The sequence below is a fragment of the Anabrus simplex genome, chromosome 13 (genome assembly GCF_040414725.1).
Source record: "Anabrus simplex isolate iqAnaSimp1 chromosome 13, ASM4041472v1, whole genome shotgun sequence".
Taxonomy (NCBI): domain Eukaryota; kingdom Metazoa; phylum Arthropoda; class Insecta; order Orthoptera; family Tettigoniidae; genus Anabrus; species Anabrus simplex.
The window spans coordinates 10,398,817-10,419,024 of record NC_090277.1 but is presented as its reverse complement, the minus strand read 5'-3'; the positions used below and the strand labels follow the sequence as shown (position 1 = coordinate 10,419,024).

At 40.6% G+C, this 20,208-nt stretch overlaps 1 protein-coding gene across 6 annotated transcripts in view; it reads left to right on the top strand.

The window, feature by feature from the left end:
- Positions 1 to 20,208, top strand: part of LOC136885122 (zinc finger protein 248) — a 100,055-nt gene that overhangs the window by 28,394 nt on the left and 51,453 nt on the right. For all 6 annotated transcript variants that reach the window (XM_068230193.1, XM_068230194.1, XM_067157586.2 and 3 more), the window contains one exon: positions 5,715 to 5,804. In XM_068230193.1, the coding sequence (XP_068086294.1) occupies positions 5,715 to 5,804 (90 nt within the window). The remainder of the gene's footprint in view (positions 1 to 5,714; positions 5,805 to 20,208) is intronic.

Here is a 20,208-nt window from a genome sequence, read left to right as displayed (position 1 = left end):
GTGATACTTTAGTTACTCCTTACGATAAAATTACTGATAGTGACTAGTTAGGTCCTGCTCGCCTTAAAGCACTGTATGTGAAAAGAAAATGGTGTTTTTGGCAGCAGATATCTAATAAGCTTACATAGTGTAATAGAGCATGGAGATTTTAGTAAACTTATGTGATATATTCCTTCGAACAATCACTTACTTCTTCGGTGTGCCAGACTGAGTGGTTGAGGTGATGGCCTTCTGATCCCATCTTGGCAGTTTTGATCCTGGCTCAGTCTGGTGATATTGGAAGGAGCTCATATACATCAGCCTCATGTTGATAGATTATTGCCACATAAAAGAAGTCCTGGGGGACAAAATTCTGGCACCTCGATGTCTCCAAAAACCATCAAACTAGTTAGAGGGACAAAAATAATATTATTATTACTCTTTCAGTGTCTGTTGTTTTTCTTAATGACTGACGACAAGTCTCGTCTGATACTGAATAACCTTATTTTATGTGCTGATGTTGCATTCTGATTTTTAGATTTCTTTTTGTGCTACTGTCTCTTGCAGAGCTTTATTTGATCTGAATTGCAAATTAAACACAGCATTGAAGCCAGTGCAGGTTTTTCTAAGGTTTATGATTTAGAACTGTAAGTTATGTGCAGTCCCATCATTGCCGTATGACGGTCTGTGTCCATGCAATGTAAGAAAAGCAAGTTGCTTGTGAGGTGTGGAACCGTGTAGTTGTAAGCTTGTGTTTTCGAGTTGGTGTTCCTAAATCTCTGGGAAGATACAGTGTGCACAATGTACTTAGTTTATGATATTGGCTAGAAAATCTTTGATACTTCCATTCTTGTGTCTCTGTCTCATTGTAAGCTCAGACAAATTGGAAAAGACTGAAGTATGAATAGTGGTAGTAACACCTTTCCCAATAAGGCCAATTCCTGTAATGACTAGTGTAAAATTATTGCTCTCGAGGTGTGTCAATGCATATACAGGGTCTCTCTTGAAAATGCAGACCGAACGCACGGTGTTTGTACTCTGCGCTACGGCAGCTGCCTCAGCCCAACTTACAGCGTGTTCAGCCGCCCTGCTTTAAGCTTGTATACAAACATATATGAAATCCTACCTTATGGATGATGGAAGTGTCATCCTTCATAATGAGCGTCTTCATAAACACCATTAGGATGTTCTGCACGACAACAGCGAGAGTTATCACTGTTCACACGACCATTAAGATCAAACCAGCCTTATCCAAAAATAACACAAGCTGTGGGTCGAATTAATGATCATTCAATGATTCAAGATACCACTCACAATATTTCACACTTGTGGCAAGATCAGCAGGTTTTAAACAGTGGGTCCGTGTAAACCTGTATGGTTTGATATGCAACAGCTTCAGAAGAAACCAAAACCCCTTCTTGTGCTAATTTTGTGAGTGATTTATTCAATGACCATTCAGGATTCGTACTGATGTCATCTAGCTTTTCCTCTTTTAAAACTGTTCGTGTGTGCTCATGCTTTTTATTGAGTACTGAGACAGTAGTTTCAAATTTATTTACAATTACGTGACTCTGTGCTCGTGAAAGTAATTGAAAATTGCTAAACAAATGCACTGCGTACACGTCGAGCCAACTCGTATTAAAAACAACTTTTACATACAAAAATATGGTGTTGCAGTGATAACTGTCTCACCATGTTGACAGTTGAGATTCGGACAGGCTATTGATGCTAGATCGAACATGTGTACACTCCTTGCAACGTCAAGAACCATGAGTGCAACTTCTGTACAACTGCTTAGGTCTAGGAGAGTAAGAACGCCGCTGAACAGTCTGTATTTATAAGAGAGACCTTGTATTTCAGTGGGCTCGTTGGACTGATATGTAAAAGTACTACCTGGCTAGGTGAAGAAAGCAGCAAGGAGACACTTTGCTCGTCATTTCCTTATATAATAATAATCATAATTTGACCTCAGCTACCACGTGCAGACATTTTAATTTGATGCCATCTGGCTGTCTGCTCGTCAATTTCACCGGTCCATTCCACTCTTAGCCTACTAGATGGCAGAGTAAATTAAATCATCCTTGGGCATCTGTGGGTGAGTTTGTAAGTAATTTTGTCAGGTAAACACCAAATGTGTCACCAGAGATCTTTTACCTGCCAACACTGCATGACATGGAGTGTCGAGTGGACTCTTTTCATCCTTCAAAAATCCAACTACCTCTGCCAGGTGTGAACCCGCTATCTTGGCATCTGGAGGGCAACACTACCACTGATCCACAGAGGGAGCTTGCTTCCCCATTGCAGCAAATACATGTCCGTAGGTTTTACCTCATATTACCCTACACGTGACCCCTGGGTGGTGCTAAGAGAGCAACAACTTTGGCTGCTGGACCCAAAGCTCTTCTTTTTGCATATCCCAGCAATTCAGAGGATTCATGAACTCACTATGAGAAAAATGATTAAAATCGTAAATGGCCCTTTTCAGAGCCCCCTGATCCTACTTTAAACATTCTGCAGCTCAATATCGAAGGAGCAAGTCGACCAAAAAGTGACTATCGAAAAAAAATACTGACTAATCACAAGGTGGATATTGTTCTACTGCAGGAGACCCATTGTGAAATCCAGGACCAGCTTTATGCCAGATGTAGGATTCCCGGATACAATCTGCTCAATGCAACGTTTCATAAACAGTACGGAACAGCAACATATATAAAAAATGATATAGAGGAAGCTGAAATAATAAGCACAAATACTGATAACAACATGTTTTGCTCAAAAACAAAGATTGCAAATACAGAAATTGTAAACATCTACAAACCACCTTGTCAACCTTGGAGCCTAAACGAGACCATCCTGAATATACAGCATCCAGCCATAATCCTTGGGGATTTTAACAGTCAGAACACTAAATGGGGCTATAACTATACCAGTAAAGAGGGACAAGATGTGTCTGAATGGGCTGATGCCAAAGATCTTTTTCTATTGTTTGATGCCAAAGAAAAGGGCTCCTTCCACTCTACCAGATGGAATAAGGACTATAACTCTGATCTGTGTTTTGTATCAAAAGACTCTCTTGGAAGACCTCTACACTGTACTAGGAAAATTCTGAACAACTTTCCCCGAAGCCAACACAGACCAGTGCTTGTCAAAGTCGGCCTGGAAATACCTGCTATCAGATCAGTCCCACTTCCCCGCTGGAATTTTTCCAAAGCCAACTGGTCTAAATTCACCAGGGAACTGGAACATAATGTATAGTGGATTCCTCCTACAGCAGGAAATTACGAGCGCTTTGTCAAACTAACATCCACCATCGCGAAAAAGCATATCCCAAGAGGATATAGGAAGGATTATATTACTGGATGGAACCCAGAATGCAAAGAGCTATACGAGGAATATATGCTCAGCAGTGACCCTAAAAATGCTTCTAGATTCATCTAGAAAAGAAAAATGGGTCAATCTCATGGAAAATATGAGTTTTCAACATTCCAGTCCAAAAGCATGGTCACTTCTAAGGAAACTTGGCAACAGCACTCCCAAATTCGGTCCCAAGAGCTCTAAGATAAAACCAAACGAGGTGGCAGACAGATTAGTTAGCCTGACAAGAAAACCTGTCGGCACAAATAAGAAAGTCAAAAAGAATTCAACAGGAGCTAAAATCGAGGATAACCCAGGCCAAAGCAGTCTCTCAGTTTTCCTCTGATTTCACAGCTGCTGAGATCTCAACTGCGCTAAAAGAAATAAAGTCAGGAAAAGCAGCCGGATTGGATGGAATATACCCAGAATTTCTTATTCATTGTTGCCCCCGAATAACTGAATGGCTTGCCAAATTTTACAGCAATATCTTACATGTTGGACAACTACCATCAATACTCAAAAGAACAAAAATAGTAGCAATCCTTAAACCAGGGAAAAGTGGAGACAGTGCAGAAGATTACAGACCCATAGCCCTTTTACGTGTCTGCTACAAACTACTGGAGAGAGTAATATACAATAGTATCTCAGTCAAAATCCTAGAGCACATACCACTTGAACAAGTTGGCTTCAGACCAAGCCGCAGCTGTACCAACCAGTTGTTAGCCCTAACCACCCATATTGAGAGAGGATTTCAAAATCGAAAGAAGACCGTAGCAGTGTTCGTAGATCTATCATCAGCTTATGACACAGTCTGGCGAAAAGGAATGATCCTCTAATTCCTGAAGTTAATGCCTTGTAAGACGCTTGCCACCCTGCTGAATAATATGTTGGCTAATAGAATGATTGAAGTACACCTACATGGCAACATAAGTAAAACTTACAAACTGAGTGACGGATTACCAGAGGGATCGGTACTGGCCCCATTGCTCTTCAACGTATATACAGCAGATCTACCTTCAACTAATGCTAGGAAGTTTGTATACGCTGATGACATCTGTTTGGCAGCCCAGTCTGGTGATTTTGCTGGAGCAGAAACCACACTCACTAAAGATCTCTGCAGAATTGATAATTATTTTAAAACCTGGTGACTGAAACCAAACATAACAAAAACAGAGGTCAGCTGCTTTCATTTGAGCAACAGACAAGCCAATTATGTCCCTCAGATTCAATTCAGAGGTCATATACTGTAGTTCAATCCTCATCCAAAATATCTAGATGTTACCTTGGATCGATCCTTGACTTACAGCGAACATGTACGCAAAACATCTGCCAAGATTAAAACCCGCAATAACATCCTGCACAAACTCACAGGAACAAGCTGGGGCCCATCTGCATCCACCCTCCGAACTACAGCACTTGCGTTAGTATACCCAGTAGCCGAATACTGCTGCCCAGTATGGCTCAACAGTGCCCATACAAAGAAGATAGACACTCAGTTAAACGATACAATGAGGACTATATCAGGAACCATCCAATCCACACCTTTGGATTGGTTACCAGTGCTTTCAAATATTCCACCTCCTCATCTCCGAAGACAAATGGCACTGAAGAAAGAATGGGTTAAATGCTGTGACAATCCTCTTCTACCAATACATCAAGACTGCCTACATGATGATCTCAGGCTGAAATCTAGGAACCCTTCTTGGTTACTAGGAAAGAGGCTAGCCCAAGATGAAATTCATAAATACACTGCCTGGCGCGATGGGAGGGCAGCTTCAAACCCTGACAGATTAGGTCTAATTTTGGATCCAGTTCTGCAACCTCCTGGTTTCAACTTACCCAGAAAAATCTGCTCATCACTTAATCGGATCAGAACTCAACATGGCAGATGCAACTTCTGGAAACACAAGTGGAAGATTACCAGTGACCCTTATTGCGACTGCTCTGATGTGCCTCAGACCGTTCAACATATCGTCACAGAGTGCCCACTCCGAAGATTCAGTGGGACAATAAAGGATATTCACGAGGCCAGTGATGAAGCTGTGAATTGGTTAACAAAACTGGACATTCAGCTTTAGCAGCAATGCAGATATTGATGAGCTCAAATGTATAAATATCGTTTGTTTATTACGTACTTGTTCTGTGTGTATAGATGAAACTGTTTTTCGTGTAATTGTACATATTTGTAAATAACCAAATTGTAACAATGTATCCTCATGCCATACGAAATATATATATTGCAGCAAATGTTGCATCTGTTAAAGAGAATGTTGTATGAATGAACTTCGAATTTATAGCAGCATTTATCAGAGTTCAGATGTATGAAGCTAGTGTAGTAGCACTACAGTCAGCTCATCAATAACAATTTTTCTTTTTCACAGGAAGATCGTCTATCAGGAATGATTCATATTAAAGAAGAAAGTAAATCTGAGTTGGCAGAGCCAGGACCATCACAGGACAACGTATTTGAGGTAATCTGTATGTATGATGGATCATAGGAAACCCTGCCACATACCTTCCTGGTAATTTTTCTGTTACTTATTCCTTCCAGTTCTGAATATTAGAAGGAAGTGTTCATCTCTAGCTGCCAAATTAGATGTTTTAGAGTGTATGTATTTTGAATGTATATTCTTACTTTAGCAGAAGTAAGGAATCTTACCAAGAATACTATTTTCATTTCATTGTTCTGGCTAACAGATGGTGCCACAAGCCAGAATTCATCATTTGACCAGTCTTACCTTTTTCATTGTACTGATACTTGTAGCCAAGTAACATGTGGCATATTTGTCTGGGCTGCATGCCATTTTTAGTTTAGTAAGCCCTTGGCTAGGAACAGAAATTGATGGAAAACAGCCAGATGAATTTCAATGAAAGACTCCTCTTTTTAATGCATACCATTTGTAGATTCTTCGAAAAATAGTAATGACCATATGATTGCCAGTCTCATATGTAACCTCTCTTCAAGATTTTGCTGTTTTCTAGTTGGTACCATGTGATTTTGACTGAGTGAAGAGACTTGTGCATGTCAGTGAATGAGGTAGCAAGCCGTTAGCACAACCATATGCAACGATTATCTGTCAAGAGACCAGACTAGTAAATGGTTCATCAAAAGAGAAGTAGCAGACTTTTGATGTTACGAGGGTGGCAGTCTGGATGATTGACTGATAAGTCCTTGTAATAATATTTATGACTGAATTATGTATTCATGATAGCATTCTCCAGGGTAAAATATTCCAGAGGTAAATCTGTCCCCATTCAGATCTCTGGGTGTGAGTTACACGAGAAGTGGTAGTCATTATGAGGCATCACTCCGACTGCTACAGCTTTATTTGGGTGGCATTTTTCTGTAAAATTTTACACCCTTTTCCAGATTTTATACATCTCCCTGATATCATTTGAAGTGAGAAATTTCTCTGTCGTTTTCTTCTACTCAGATGAGATTTCCACCATTACTCCCTGTTATTCTTCTGCACCTCATATTCTTAGAATGATACACAAGCCAGGGCTTGACTTTTAAATCGCTGCTTCGTTTTAGCGCACAGCAAGAGGGTGAAGTGTTCTTTCATGTGCTTATGACAGGGCATTTTATCTCTTGTCCCATAATGAAGGTCTACATATGTTTTTCCAAAATGTCCCATCTTATTGCAGTTAGTAGTTAGTAATGTTGATTGGACCAAGCTATTTGAGATTCTGAAGGGGAGCGAGATGTTCATCAGTCTGTTGGTGGTCAGCTCCTGGCCATGTTCTTCTACCAGCTGTTGAATGTTGGCCCCACTCGTCTCCAGTCAAATGAAAAATTGAAATGTCGTATAGCTTTTAGTGCCGGGATATCCCAGGACGGGTTCGGCTCGCCAGGTGCAGGTCTTTCTATTTGACTCCCGTAGGCGACCTGACGTCGTGATAAGGATGAAATGATGATGAAGACAACACTTACACCCAGCCCCCGTGCCGTTGGAATTAACCAAGTAAGGTTAAAATCCCCGACCCGGCCGAGAATCAAACCCGGGACCCTCTGAACCGAAGGCCAGTACGCTGACCGTTCAGCCAACGAGTCGGACTCCAGTCAAATGATTTTCCCTAAGGACAATTTGAATGACATTGAGCAGCTCCTGTTAATGAGCAAACCCATCAAAGTCACATATGAGTATCAACAGAGTAAAGGTTTCCACCTATTCAATACAAAATATATTCACAATATTTTAAAATTACATGGAATTAGTTTCGACCCATCTAGGAGTCATCACCAGCCACATCAATGCAAAGATCACTCTTGACGAAATCCTAAGAACATGTTAATTTTAACAGTAAGATTATTATGGAATAACAAGTGAATGTGGTAAATGAAAAGAGATGTTAGTATGGGACAGGTGAGTAATAGCTAATAAATATACAAGGAATATACATAAGAGGTTTGGAACAAAGTATAAAAGGGGGGCTTAGTGTTGTAAAAATTATATAATCATGGAAAACAGTAAGTTCTTATAATGAAGAATGCAATGTGAAATGACACATATAAAATTATATATGGCTTTTCATTTACCACATTCACTTGTTATTCCATAATAATCTTACTGTTAAAATTAACGTGTTCTTAGGATTTCGTCAAGAGTGCTCTTTGCTTTGATGTGGCTGATGATGACCCCCAGATGGGTCGAAACTAGTTCCATGTAATTTTAAAATATTGTGAATATATTTTGTATTGAATAGATGGAAACCTTTACTGTGTTGTTACTCATATGTTATTCTCAGTTCAATACGGACCATCAACATGAAATTTATAACCATCAAAGTCACGTCAAAGCATGCAATCGCACCACATTTTTCTGTAAACACAAGTTTTGTCGAGGATCTTGGGGCAATTCACTATGTGGAAATGATTTTGTCAAAACTTTCAGAGAGTAAGGTTTGTTCGTTCACTCACTCGAAGCATCACTGGAGGATTGCTTGGTGTAAAGCTTTTAAAGTTTAAAATGACTTGCTGATCCGCAATATTTTGTAGTGGAGTGGTGTGGAAAAGTTACAAATGAACCAATCCTTCCTGATGGACCAGCAGATAACATTAAACTAACTGTTCTGCACCTCATATTCTCGGAATGATACACAAGTCAGGGCTTGACTTTTAAATTGCTGCTTCGTTTTAGCACACAGCAAGGCGGTGAAGTGTTCCTTTATGTGCTTGTGACAGGGCATTTCATCTCTTGTGCTGTAATGGAGGTCTACATTGGTATCTTTTTCCGAAATGTCCCATCTTATTGCAGTTAGTAGTTAGTAATTGATTGGACCAAGCTATTTCAGATTCTGAAGGGGATCGAGTTCCAGTAAAACCTTTAGAAATTCTAAGTGCTTGGACCAAAAAATTGGACCTTGACTAATATGATTAGCAACAAGAAAAATAAGACAAAACGAGATGACACAATAAATAACCCAGTTTTCACAAAGTGAACACTGATGTATAAATACAATTAAAAGATTTGGTGAATTTTATGGTACTGTTCATCAAGCGCTGATGATTAATCCAAAACAAAAGTAATCAAATGCAGTTGACATGAGGTCAGGTGATTAAAGGAGGTAGATGAATAGTTACTTAAGTAGTAGAATACCGTATAATCCGTAATACCACTCGCACTTTTTCCCAAAAATATTGGTTCTAAATCTTGCGTGTGGGTCGTATTCAAGCCATACATTCTCATAAATATTTACTATGCTTACATGGAGTATTGAAATAGATTTGAATACGGTTACCGTACTCAATATACCACAAGTAAACCAGCGTTCAGGTCTTATTGTGTCTTAGTTGCGGTCTTGAAAACAAGATCAATTTCTTCTCAATACGATTACAGTGGCATGTAAATGCAAAATGTAGAAATAGAAATATATTTATTTAAAGTTAATTACAAGTAGGACCAGAGGTCCCTTTGGCTGTAACTAACTCCCACTTTAACTTAAATATATCAGCTAATGTACAAAATCTAATAAAAAGTATACATAAAAAGTGAAAGATACATTTTCCTACTGAAGATAAACAGAGACATGCTTGTGTTGGACAGTTACTGAGGACATACGACTGACTCCGTAAAAGATATGATGAGGAAAGGAAAAACCGATTTGTGATCATTCCTGGAGGACTTAGTTCTATTCTACAGCTGTTGGATGTGTGCTTGAACCGTCCTTTCAAAACTGCAATGAAAGTGTTGTACACCGAATGGATGTCTGATGGTGATCACATGTTAACACCAACCGGACGAGTGAAGAGACCTGAAGTGGGACTAATATGCAGCTGGATCAAGACCTCAAGGGCGTGCATTCCCAACGATCTAGTGTCCAAAAGCTTTAAGAAATGTGGAATTTCAAATTTGGTGGACGGTATTGAGGACGACTATTTGTGGAAAGATGCCAGCGACGAAAGTCCCTATGGTGAAACTTCAGATGATGACAGTGATCTGAGTATTGCACCAATTTTATTTACGATTTTTGTGATGATTATGTTAAGTGTAAGCTGTTTGAATTTATATTTGTGGTGTATTTGAAGAAAATTAAACAGGTATGTAAGTTATTTGATTTTTTGATTTTTTCTGTATTTTGCTGTCTCAAATTTGGGGTGCGGGTCTTATTCGGTGGCGGGTGGTATTCGGGATTATACAGTAACTTGTCTGACTCCTTAGCTGATCAATGAGCATTGATGCCTTCGATTGAGATGATGCCGTGTTGGGACTGGATGCTTGTGCTTGTCTCAACACTTCACACAACACACTACACTACCAACCACCACAGAAACACGCAATGGAGATTACATTCCTCCACTTAGGGTTGGAGTCAGGTAGGGCATCCGGACGGAAAACAGTACCGAATGCACAGGTGCGGCACAGCTCACACCCACAACAGCACAATTGTGGGGTAAAGCAATAGGAGTTCTTCCTCTTCCTGGCTTTTTTCTCATTTTATTGGGTCCGTTTGGTATGTGGATTACACCCAGACTAACATTTATGCTCTTCCTGATGTCAGCTCTATGTGGGGAAATATATTCACCCTTATATATTTCTGTAGCGTTAGTAGTGTGGTATATAAAGAGAAGTATAGCCAGGCTGAGTGGCTCAGACTCTTGAGGTACTGGTCTTCTGATCGCAGCTTGGCAGTTTCAATCCTGGCTCAGTCCAGTGTGGTATTTGAAGTTGCTCAAATACGAGGGGGGATCAAATATAAATGGGATTTTATATTGTATTTAAATTTGTTTATTGGAAAACACAAGGCAATTACAATTTATTTTCCATGTAGTTTGCTGCTTTTGAAATGCATTTGTCCCAGCGTATGGGCAGCTTTTTGATGCCCTCATCGTAAAAAGAACAGCTCTCCAGCCATTTGCACACAAAGTCTTCCACACTCTCGTCATCTTCAAATGATTGCCCTCCTAGAGCTTCTTTTAGCGGTCTGAACAAATGGAATTCGCAGGGCGATAAGGCCGGGCTGTAAGGTGGATATTCACGTGTAGTCCAGTGCATTTCCTGTAGCTTGGTGTCAGTTAGAGCTGCAGTACTGGGCCACGCATTGTTATGGAGGAGGATGAACTGTCAAATCGGTTGGTCTCGTCTTTTGCGGCGATATGCAACCCTCGCCTTGATCAACAGCTCGCAGTAGTAAGCAGCATTGATGTGTGTCACTCATGCCCGTTGATCATCGTTAGTAATGTCTTTAACCGCACTAATGTTTTTGTCCGTAATGATGGTCTGAGGATGGCTATCGTGTTGCTGATTTTCCACAAGTTCTCGTCCTTCCTTGAACTTTTCATGCCAGGCAAACACATGTCTTTGACAATGTTTGATCACCAAACTGTGCATTCAATCTCTGGCAAATTTTTGCTATTGTAACTCCTTCACGAGCAAGAAATTTTATAAATATGCGTTGCGCAGTGGAGAGGTGCACCTGTTGCCCCAACATTGTAAGCGTTACTGACAAAACGGCGGGAAGTATCTAACAGCACCCTCTCTCCACTTCTAATGGTCCCGCCTAAGCATAGCAGAAGCGTGGGGCCAGTTCTACCAACTGTTGATGTTCAGGAACAAAAATCCTGTATACATTTGATCAACCTTCGTATGTCAGCCTTGTGTTGGTAGACTTTTTTTGCTAGTGTCTTTACATAGCACTGACATGGATAGGTCTTATGGCGATGATGGGATAGGAATGGCCTAGGAGTTGGAAGGAAGTGGCTGTGGCCTTAATTAAGGTACAGTCCCAGCATTTACATGGTGTGAAAATGGGAAACCACAGAAAACCGCCTTCAGGGGTGCCAACAGTGGGATTCGAACCCACTATCTCCTGGATGCTAGCTCGCAGCCGTGTGCCTGTAAGCTCATGGCCAATTCCCCCAGTTTGGTAGATTTACTGGCATGTAAAAAAACCTCATGAGGGACTAAATTCTGGTACCTCGGCATCTCCAAGAACTGTAAAAGTAGTTAGTGGGACATTAAGCCAATGACTCTTTTTTGTTTGTTTAGTATTTGCTTTACGTTGCACCGACACAAAAATGTCTTATGGCGATCATGGGATAGGAAAGGGTTAGGAGTTGGAAGGAAGCGGGCATGGCTTAACTTAAGGTACAGCTCCAGTATTTGCCTGATGTGGAAGTGGGAAACCATGGAAAACCATATCCAGGGCTGCCGACAGAGGGGCTCAAACCCACTATCTCCTGGATGCAAGCTCACAACTGCGCACCCCTAACGGCATGGCCTAGTTCCTTGGTAATAACATTACAGTAAAACCTCGTTAATTCGAAGTCGTTGGGACTCAAAAATCGGACTTCGAATTACATGATTTCGAATTAACCGCCAATTTGCAATTCAGAAGTACCAACCCTTGCCGCGTTATTAAATATTCTAAGGCCCGTTACTGCATACGGTTAACCTTGATTCACAGTTTATACCTTTCAAATGCCATGAAAAAAAAAAAACTATTTCCAAAATGTATCCAAGAAGGTGAATTTACAGTATTCAAATAATACACTAGAATTTCTCACTGGTAAACATAACCTCAAGCAAGGAAAGGAAGAAAGAAAAAATCACGATTCAAAGATGAGGAGTTATCTATGCTGGCTTCCATGTACAAGTGCTTTATTAATTAGACTAGCAAATGTACCCATGCTTCGCTATGGTATTCTACAATGTATACGGATATTGAAGTAAATTGTTGTACATGAAGTGCCCTCCTGCCGAGAGTCACTATTGATTTGTAAAGTATTAATTACAATGTAAGACACACCCCTTTCTAGATCGCTACAAATCGACTTTAATTAATAAATGTAGATCGACATACAGAAGTATATGCATGTTCACCTTCATTTATAGAATAACTGCTGCTAAACGGTGCATTCATATTCAAAAACGGATTGTATAAAAAGACAAATCTGGCCTCATTTAGCTATCTAAATGGCTGGCCCTATGATATTTCCTCGTATCTCATCTATTTAAAGGCAAGATTATTTTAGAAACGTTGAAGAGGGTGAAATTTTTGTAAGATTTTCACACAGTGAATTACTTTTCAGATACTTATGCGACAGCTTCAAACATAGAATTTGGCCGGGTGGGCCAATATTCGTGTAGAATTTGATGATCCCATCTTTCCTATAAGTGACTCAAACCATCAATTATACGTGTACAAAATTTAGGTAAATCCAGAAATAGAGCCAAATTTATCATAAGGGATCGAGATACGACAAAAAGTCATAGGACCAAAGTTGTAGATCACTCAAAATTGAACAGAGATTGTGCCATCCGTTTTGTGATATGACTTACCGTTTAGCCACCAAATACCTCAAAAGGAAGGTCTGCACCGTCATTAAAATTGCCTCCATATTTCGATATTTTTTGGGGGTAAAAAAATAAATTTTTTAAACATCTCTTAAATTTTCCATCAGTTATGGGCAAAAAGCTATAATTTTGCCAATTTCTATTTTCTAACTCGTCTGGGAGATTGTGCTGCCATCTTGATATTGGAGAGGGTGTTAAAAATTAGGACTTTCAGGAAACTTTTAAGCCCATGAAACCTATAGGTTATCGTTTTGGATAGATATCACCGACTGTGTTCTTATGCAGATTTGAAACTCCCAACGTGTCCCTCTCAGAGAATTTTGAGGATTTTAGATTTTTCTAGGGATCCTGAAGTCATCAGGTTGTCTGGTACCAAGTTTTAAGTTTCTAGGATGCCTAGAATGGTCTCATTAATTCACGTCTGTTTTCATTTTTATGCCTTAATTACTGGAATATGTATAGTACAGTATATATAGATCGCGCCAAACTGACTTCTATTTATTAATATGGATTATATATTTCACCTGCTTCCGAAGTGTTTCTAGGGGCATCATTCTCTCAAAGTATGTTTTCCAGGTAGTAAGTCATACTTGAAAGTCATACTGGTCATTCTTGACAATTTATTTTTTACCCTTCCTCACCCTCTGTGCCAAATGGGGGAGCATTTTTGACAATTTTTTTTTTTACCCTTTCTCAACCTCTATGCCAAAGGGGGCTAAAGCTGTACTTTAAATATCCGGGATGTTACTATTCATCTCAGCGACCCGGAAAACTATGGATTCGACACTATTTTCGATTATTTTTCTATATCATTCTCCCATCTCCCCCATTACGATGGGGGCTGAAATTGGACTTTAAAAAATTCCGGAGTGTCACTATTCATCTCAGCGACCCCAAAAAATATGGATTTGACACTACATTTAATGATTTGTATATCTCAGCACCTCGCCCCCTGCCACTAATGTTTCCTGGGATTTATTACCCCTACGTGGTTTGTCTCCTGATACTAAAATTCCGGAGTGTCACTATTCGTCTCAGCTACCCTGAAGACTACATGTTCGACAGTATTTTCTATTATTTCTATATATCGCACCCCCATCCCCCCCCCCCAAACGAAGAGGGCTGAACTTGGACATTAAAAAATTCTGGAGTGTTGCTATTCATTTCAGAGAGCCCGAAAAGTATTGATTCGACACTACTTTCGATGCTATATATGTCTCACCCCCTCGCCACCCCCCCCCCCCCGCCCCTAAGCATTCCTGGGGTGTCCTACCCCCACGTGGTTCGTCTCCTGATACTAAAAATCCGAAGCGTACGATTCACCTCGGCGACCCTGAAAACTATGTATTCGACACTATTTTCGATTAATTTTATATATCACTCCCCCCTCGCCACCCACCCCAAAGGGGGATGAACTTATAAAATATCCGGAGTCTCACTATTCATCTCAGCGACCCCGACAACCATGGATTCGATACTCTTTTCGATTATTTTCATATATCACTCTCCCATCGCCCCCTACCCCGAAGGGGGCTGAACTTGGACTTAAAAGAAATTCTGGAGTATGACTATCTATCTCAGCGACCACGAAAAGTATGGATTCAACACTACTTTTGATGATTTTTGTATCAGGGCCCCCTTGCCCCCCTGCCCCTAAGGTTTCTTGCGGTGTATTACCCCCACGTGGTTTGTCTCCTGATACTAAAAATCCCGAGTGTCACTATTCATCCCAGAGACCCCGAAAGGTATGTTTTCGACACTAATTTTTTAAATTTGTATATCTGACCCCCTCGCCCCCCATCCCTAAGGGTTCCTGTGCTGTCTTACCCCAACGTGGTTTATCTCCTGATACTAAAAATCCGAAGTGTACAATTCACCTCAGCGACCCCGAAAACTATGTATTCAACACTATTTTTGTTTATTTTTATATATCACTCCCCCTCACCCCCCCCCCCCCTCCAAAGGGGGCTGAACTTGGATTTTTTTTAAACCCGGAGTGTCACTATTCATCTCAGCAACCCCGAAAAGTATGGATTCGACACTAATTTCATTAAATCTGACCCCCTTGCCCCTCCCCCGTCCCTAAGGATTCCTGGGCTGTCTTATCCCCACGTGGTTTGTCTCCTGATACTAAAAATCCGGAGTGTACAATTCACCTCGACAACCCCGAAAACTATGTATTCGGCACTATTTTCGTTGAATTTTATATATCAGTCCCCCCCTCCAAATGCAAGCAGAAATTTGACTTTTAAAAAATCCGGAGTGTCACTATTCACCTCAGAGACCCCAAAAACTATGGATTCGACACTATTTTCTATTATGTTTTTACCTGAACCCCGTAACCCCCACCCCTAAAGGGGCTAGTGGTGGCTTACCTGCACAGTGCTCGTCTTCAGATAGCAAAGAATAAGTTTCAAAATTTGATTGAAATTGCTCTAGTGGTTTAGGAGGAGGTGTGTCATTTACACACATACATCCATCATCAGTCCCCCCTTCACCCTCCACCCAAATGGGAGCCAAAATTTGACTTTTAAAAAATTGGGAGTGCCACTATTCACCTCAGCGACCCCAAAAACTATGGGTTCGATACTATTTTCTATTATGTTTTTACTTGAACCTCCTAACCCCCACCCCTAAGGGGGCTAGTGGTGGCTTACCCATACAGTGCTCGTCTTCAGATAGCAAAGAATAAGTTTCAAAATTTGATTGAAATTGCTCCAGTGGTTTAGAAGGAGATGTGTCATTTACACTCATACATACATCCATCCATCCATCCATTTTCGTTTATTTTTATATATCACTCACCCCCCAAGGGGGGCTGAAACTGGACTTTAAAAAAACTGGAGTGTCACTATTCATCTCAGCGACCCCGAAAAGTATGGATTTGACACTATTTTAGTTAATTTGTATATCTGATCCCCTTGCCCCTCCCCCGCCCTCAAGGCTTCCTGGGCTGTCTTACCTCCATGTGGTTTGTCTCCTGATACTAAAAATCCGGAGTGTATAATTCACCTCAACGACTCCAAAAACTATGTATTCGACACTATTTTTGTTTAATTTTATATATCAGTCCCCCCCTCCAAATGGGAGCAGAAATTTGACTTTTAAAAAATCCGGAGTGTCACTATTCACTCAGCGACCCCAAAAACTATGGACTCAACACTATTTTCGATTTTTTTTACCTGACCCCCTAACCCCTCTACCCTAAGGGGGCTAGTGGTGGCTTACCCCCACAGTGCTCGTCTCCAGATAGCAAAGAATAAGTTTCAAAATTTGATTGAAATTGCTCCAGTGGTTTAGGAGGAGATGTGTCATTTACATACATACATACATACATTTTTATATATAGTAAGATAAGATTACTATACTGTATGCATTATAGATGCCTTGTATTTACACAGAAAGTACCCGATGCCCTTAAGATCAAACTTTCCTATGACTCTATCCTTGTACGATTTCTCGCCATGGCACTTCTCTCGTACTTCAGAAATGTAAACACTTGCTGCATCACAAAGTGTTCTAAGACCCATTAATACATGCAATCACCTCGATTCACAGTTTAAACGTTTCAAATGCCATGGACAAAACTATTTCCGGAATGTATCCAACAAGGTGCATTTACAATGTTCAAATAATGCACTTGGATATCTCACTGACAAACATAACCTCACGCAACGAAAGGAAAAAAAATCACACAATTCAAAGACGAGAATAAATTATGCCGGTTCCCCTGTGCAAATGCATTATCTTTTTGGATTTCTGTACTGTTTGCATTTTTAGATGCTTTGTACTGGCATGGAAAGTGCCCGACGCCCTTAAAACATTGTAGCTTATCGACTTTCCTATGACGAGGGGATAAAGTATCTCGCGCCCAAGTGCATTGCAACGCACTACTATGACCCCCATCCCTCACCCTTGTACGATTTCCTGGCTGGCAATTTCTCCTTTAAAACCATAAGACCGTTTGGGCTCGCATTAAAATAAAGCAATGCAGTTTTATCGGCAATGACAATATTGTTCGGTGCCTACGAATTTATTATATTGGCCACGTTTTTTCGTCAGCTGTCGACATCGCCATTGTTCGTGGATTCTGTTTTCCCACACACTGCCTGTTGCGTGATATTACGGCATTCCTTAAAAGGTTGAATACAAAAGAATTCCTATTTCATTCAACTTAGCAATCATAAAGCGCACTGTAGACCCGCCGAAGTGAGTGTAAGTGAGGAGAGTTACCCCTCCATGATCCGGAACGCACATTCTATTATGAAGCGGAGCGGATAAATTTCGAGTTGAAATTACTCTGTAACATACTATTGTTTTAAAAAGTAAAGGCAGTTTCGAATTAAAAGTCTGAATTTCGGTAATGGGGCCGACATTGTACTTCGAATTACGGATTATCCGTATTTCGAATTAAACAATTGAAATAACATGCAAAACTGTATCTCATGTTTCCCGGAATGAGAGCTTCTTCAAATTAGGCAGGATTTTGAATTAACCGACTTCGAATTATCGAGGTTCTACTGTATTATTATTGAACAGAATTGTGTTAGGACCAGTAAGACCCTGAGCTGGTGGAGGATGCAGATGAAGAATACACCCACAGTATCCCTTGTCTGTTGTAAGAGGCAACTAAAAGGAGCTCCAGGAACACTGGACTTGGAGGCATGGTTTGGTGACCGCGGTGCTCTTAGCTGAGTCCTGGCATTGCTTCTACTTACTTGCGTCAGGCTCCTCACTTTCATATATCCTGCCTGACCTCCCGTGCTCTATCTTGTTCTCTTCAGATCCTGATGTATTACGCCTTTCATTGCCCTTGTCTTTCTTTTTCCGATACCTCATTTTTCGAAGTGTTGGATCCCTTATTTTTTCCTTTCTTTCTCTCTCTGCTTGTTGTGGGTGCGGGGTACAGACAAAGAATACAGCCACAGTATCCCCTGCCTGTTGTAAGAGGTGACTGAAAGGTGCTCCATGAGCACTGGACCTGGAGGCATGGTTTGGTGACCGCGGTGCTCTTAGCTGAGTCCTGGCATTGCTTCCACTTGCTTGTTTCAGGCTACTCACTTTCATCTATCCTGTCAGACCTCACATGGTCAACTCTTGTTCTTTTCAGATCGTGATGTATTAGAGTATTCAAGGCTACAGAGTTTTTCATGATCACGCCCTTTGTTGCCCTAGTCTTTCTTTGTCCGATACCTCTTTTTCGAAGTGTCGGATCCCTTATTTTTTTCCTCTCTCTCTCTCTCTCTCTCTCCCTCCCTCCCCCTCTACTTCTTGGGGGTGGGGGATGTAGTCGGAGAATACACCATGGCAACTTCTGCCTGTCGTAAGAGGTGACTAAAAGGGGCAACCAAGTGATGATGACATTAGAACCATGAGACTACTTGTGATTAGTACCATTATGTCGTGGGTCGACTTCACGCATGATTAGTACTAGTGCATGTGCCTGGTTGTGCTTCCTTTTAGAGCAATAATCACTACTGCCTAAGGATTGTGAACCACTATGGCCTCCAGCTGGTTCTGTGATTATTATCAGCGGGAGAGGATTACTATTGGAGTAGTACCATTATATGGAGAACACCATGGGTCTGTGTTGCCTGTGGGCGGTGCCATAATGTGTGATACACCATGGGTCTACATTACCTGTGGTTAGTACCACTATGTGAGCAACACCTTGAGTATACGTGGTGTGTGTTTAGTTCTGTTAAATGAGGAACACAACAGGAATACCGCCGCCCCTGATTATTCCCACTATGTATGTAACACAATGGGTCTGCATTGCTTGTGAGTAGTATCCTTACGGATGAAACTCCATGGGTTGGTGTTGCCTGTGAGTGATGCCATTGTCTGTGACATATCATGGGTCTACATTACCTGTGATTAGTACCACCTTGCGAGAAACACCATGAGTCTACATTACCTGTGATTTGTACCACTATAGAAGGAACACCATGGTTCTGCCTTACTGGTGATTAGTACTATTGTGAAGAGCCTGTATTATGGATCCCTTTAGATAGTAAACTTCATTCCAGTAATTAAGGCATGGTGAATTTGATCCACTGATTGTTTTTACCTCATGATCATTTTTTCATTGTCATTTGTTTTTGATGAAGTTTTAATTATCATTTTGTTGCATCTCATGCCATTAGGGGCCAATGACCTAGCTGTTAGGCCCCTTTAAACAACAAATATAATCATCATTGGAATATCTAGTTGTTGTTATGTAACGGCAACTCCTCTTATAGGGAGACGTAGAATGTCAATTATTCTTGTATAACAATGGCTGCTCATTGTGGGAGGCCTAGGTCTGGTTTCTTGAACGAATGTTAATTGTTAACACTGCCGTCAAGGAGACTTAACACGTAATTTAACAAAATGGCTCTCTCATCAAGAATTGTTAACGCTAACTGCTTGTTAAATTAACATGGCAGCAGCCCTGTGTTAAACCTCTTAACAGCCATTAAAATTTCAAAATGGTAGCATGTAGCTTGAAGCTTTACTGCTGTATAGGGACAATTTATAAACTGAGGAAGTCAAAGGACGAACCATACTAAGAAAAAACAATATAGAGTTGTCAGAAGAAAGTTTTCCGCAAATATATCTAATTATCAAATCCATAATGAACAAGGTACTAGAAGAAATTGAAAATAGGTTAGAGTTTCCAACAGATGGAAACTCATCAGTGTCTCCAGTGCAGCACTTGCTTATAATTTTTACAAGGAGAGGCCAGACCCTGCATCTAATCGATTTCATCAAGCTTAACTTACCTCTTGCGGGACACTCAGCAGTAACTCGTGTATAAGGATTTAGGTCAATACGCTTTCATTTTCGAAAAAGTTGAGGACAAATGTTGTGATGTAGGTTCTGCTTTAGACACTAAAAGGTGAACACATTTACTTAAACATGTCAGGTCCACAACCTAATAATTACCGAAAAATTGATGAATCCCCTGATTTTAATGCGACGCATATATTGTTGGAGAGTTACAACACAGTCAAGTGGAGCGGTGACCAAGAGGTAACCATACTTGTCTACGAACCTTGACGATGTGAGTTTGAGTTTCGTTGGAGCTGTATTTTTT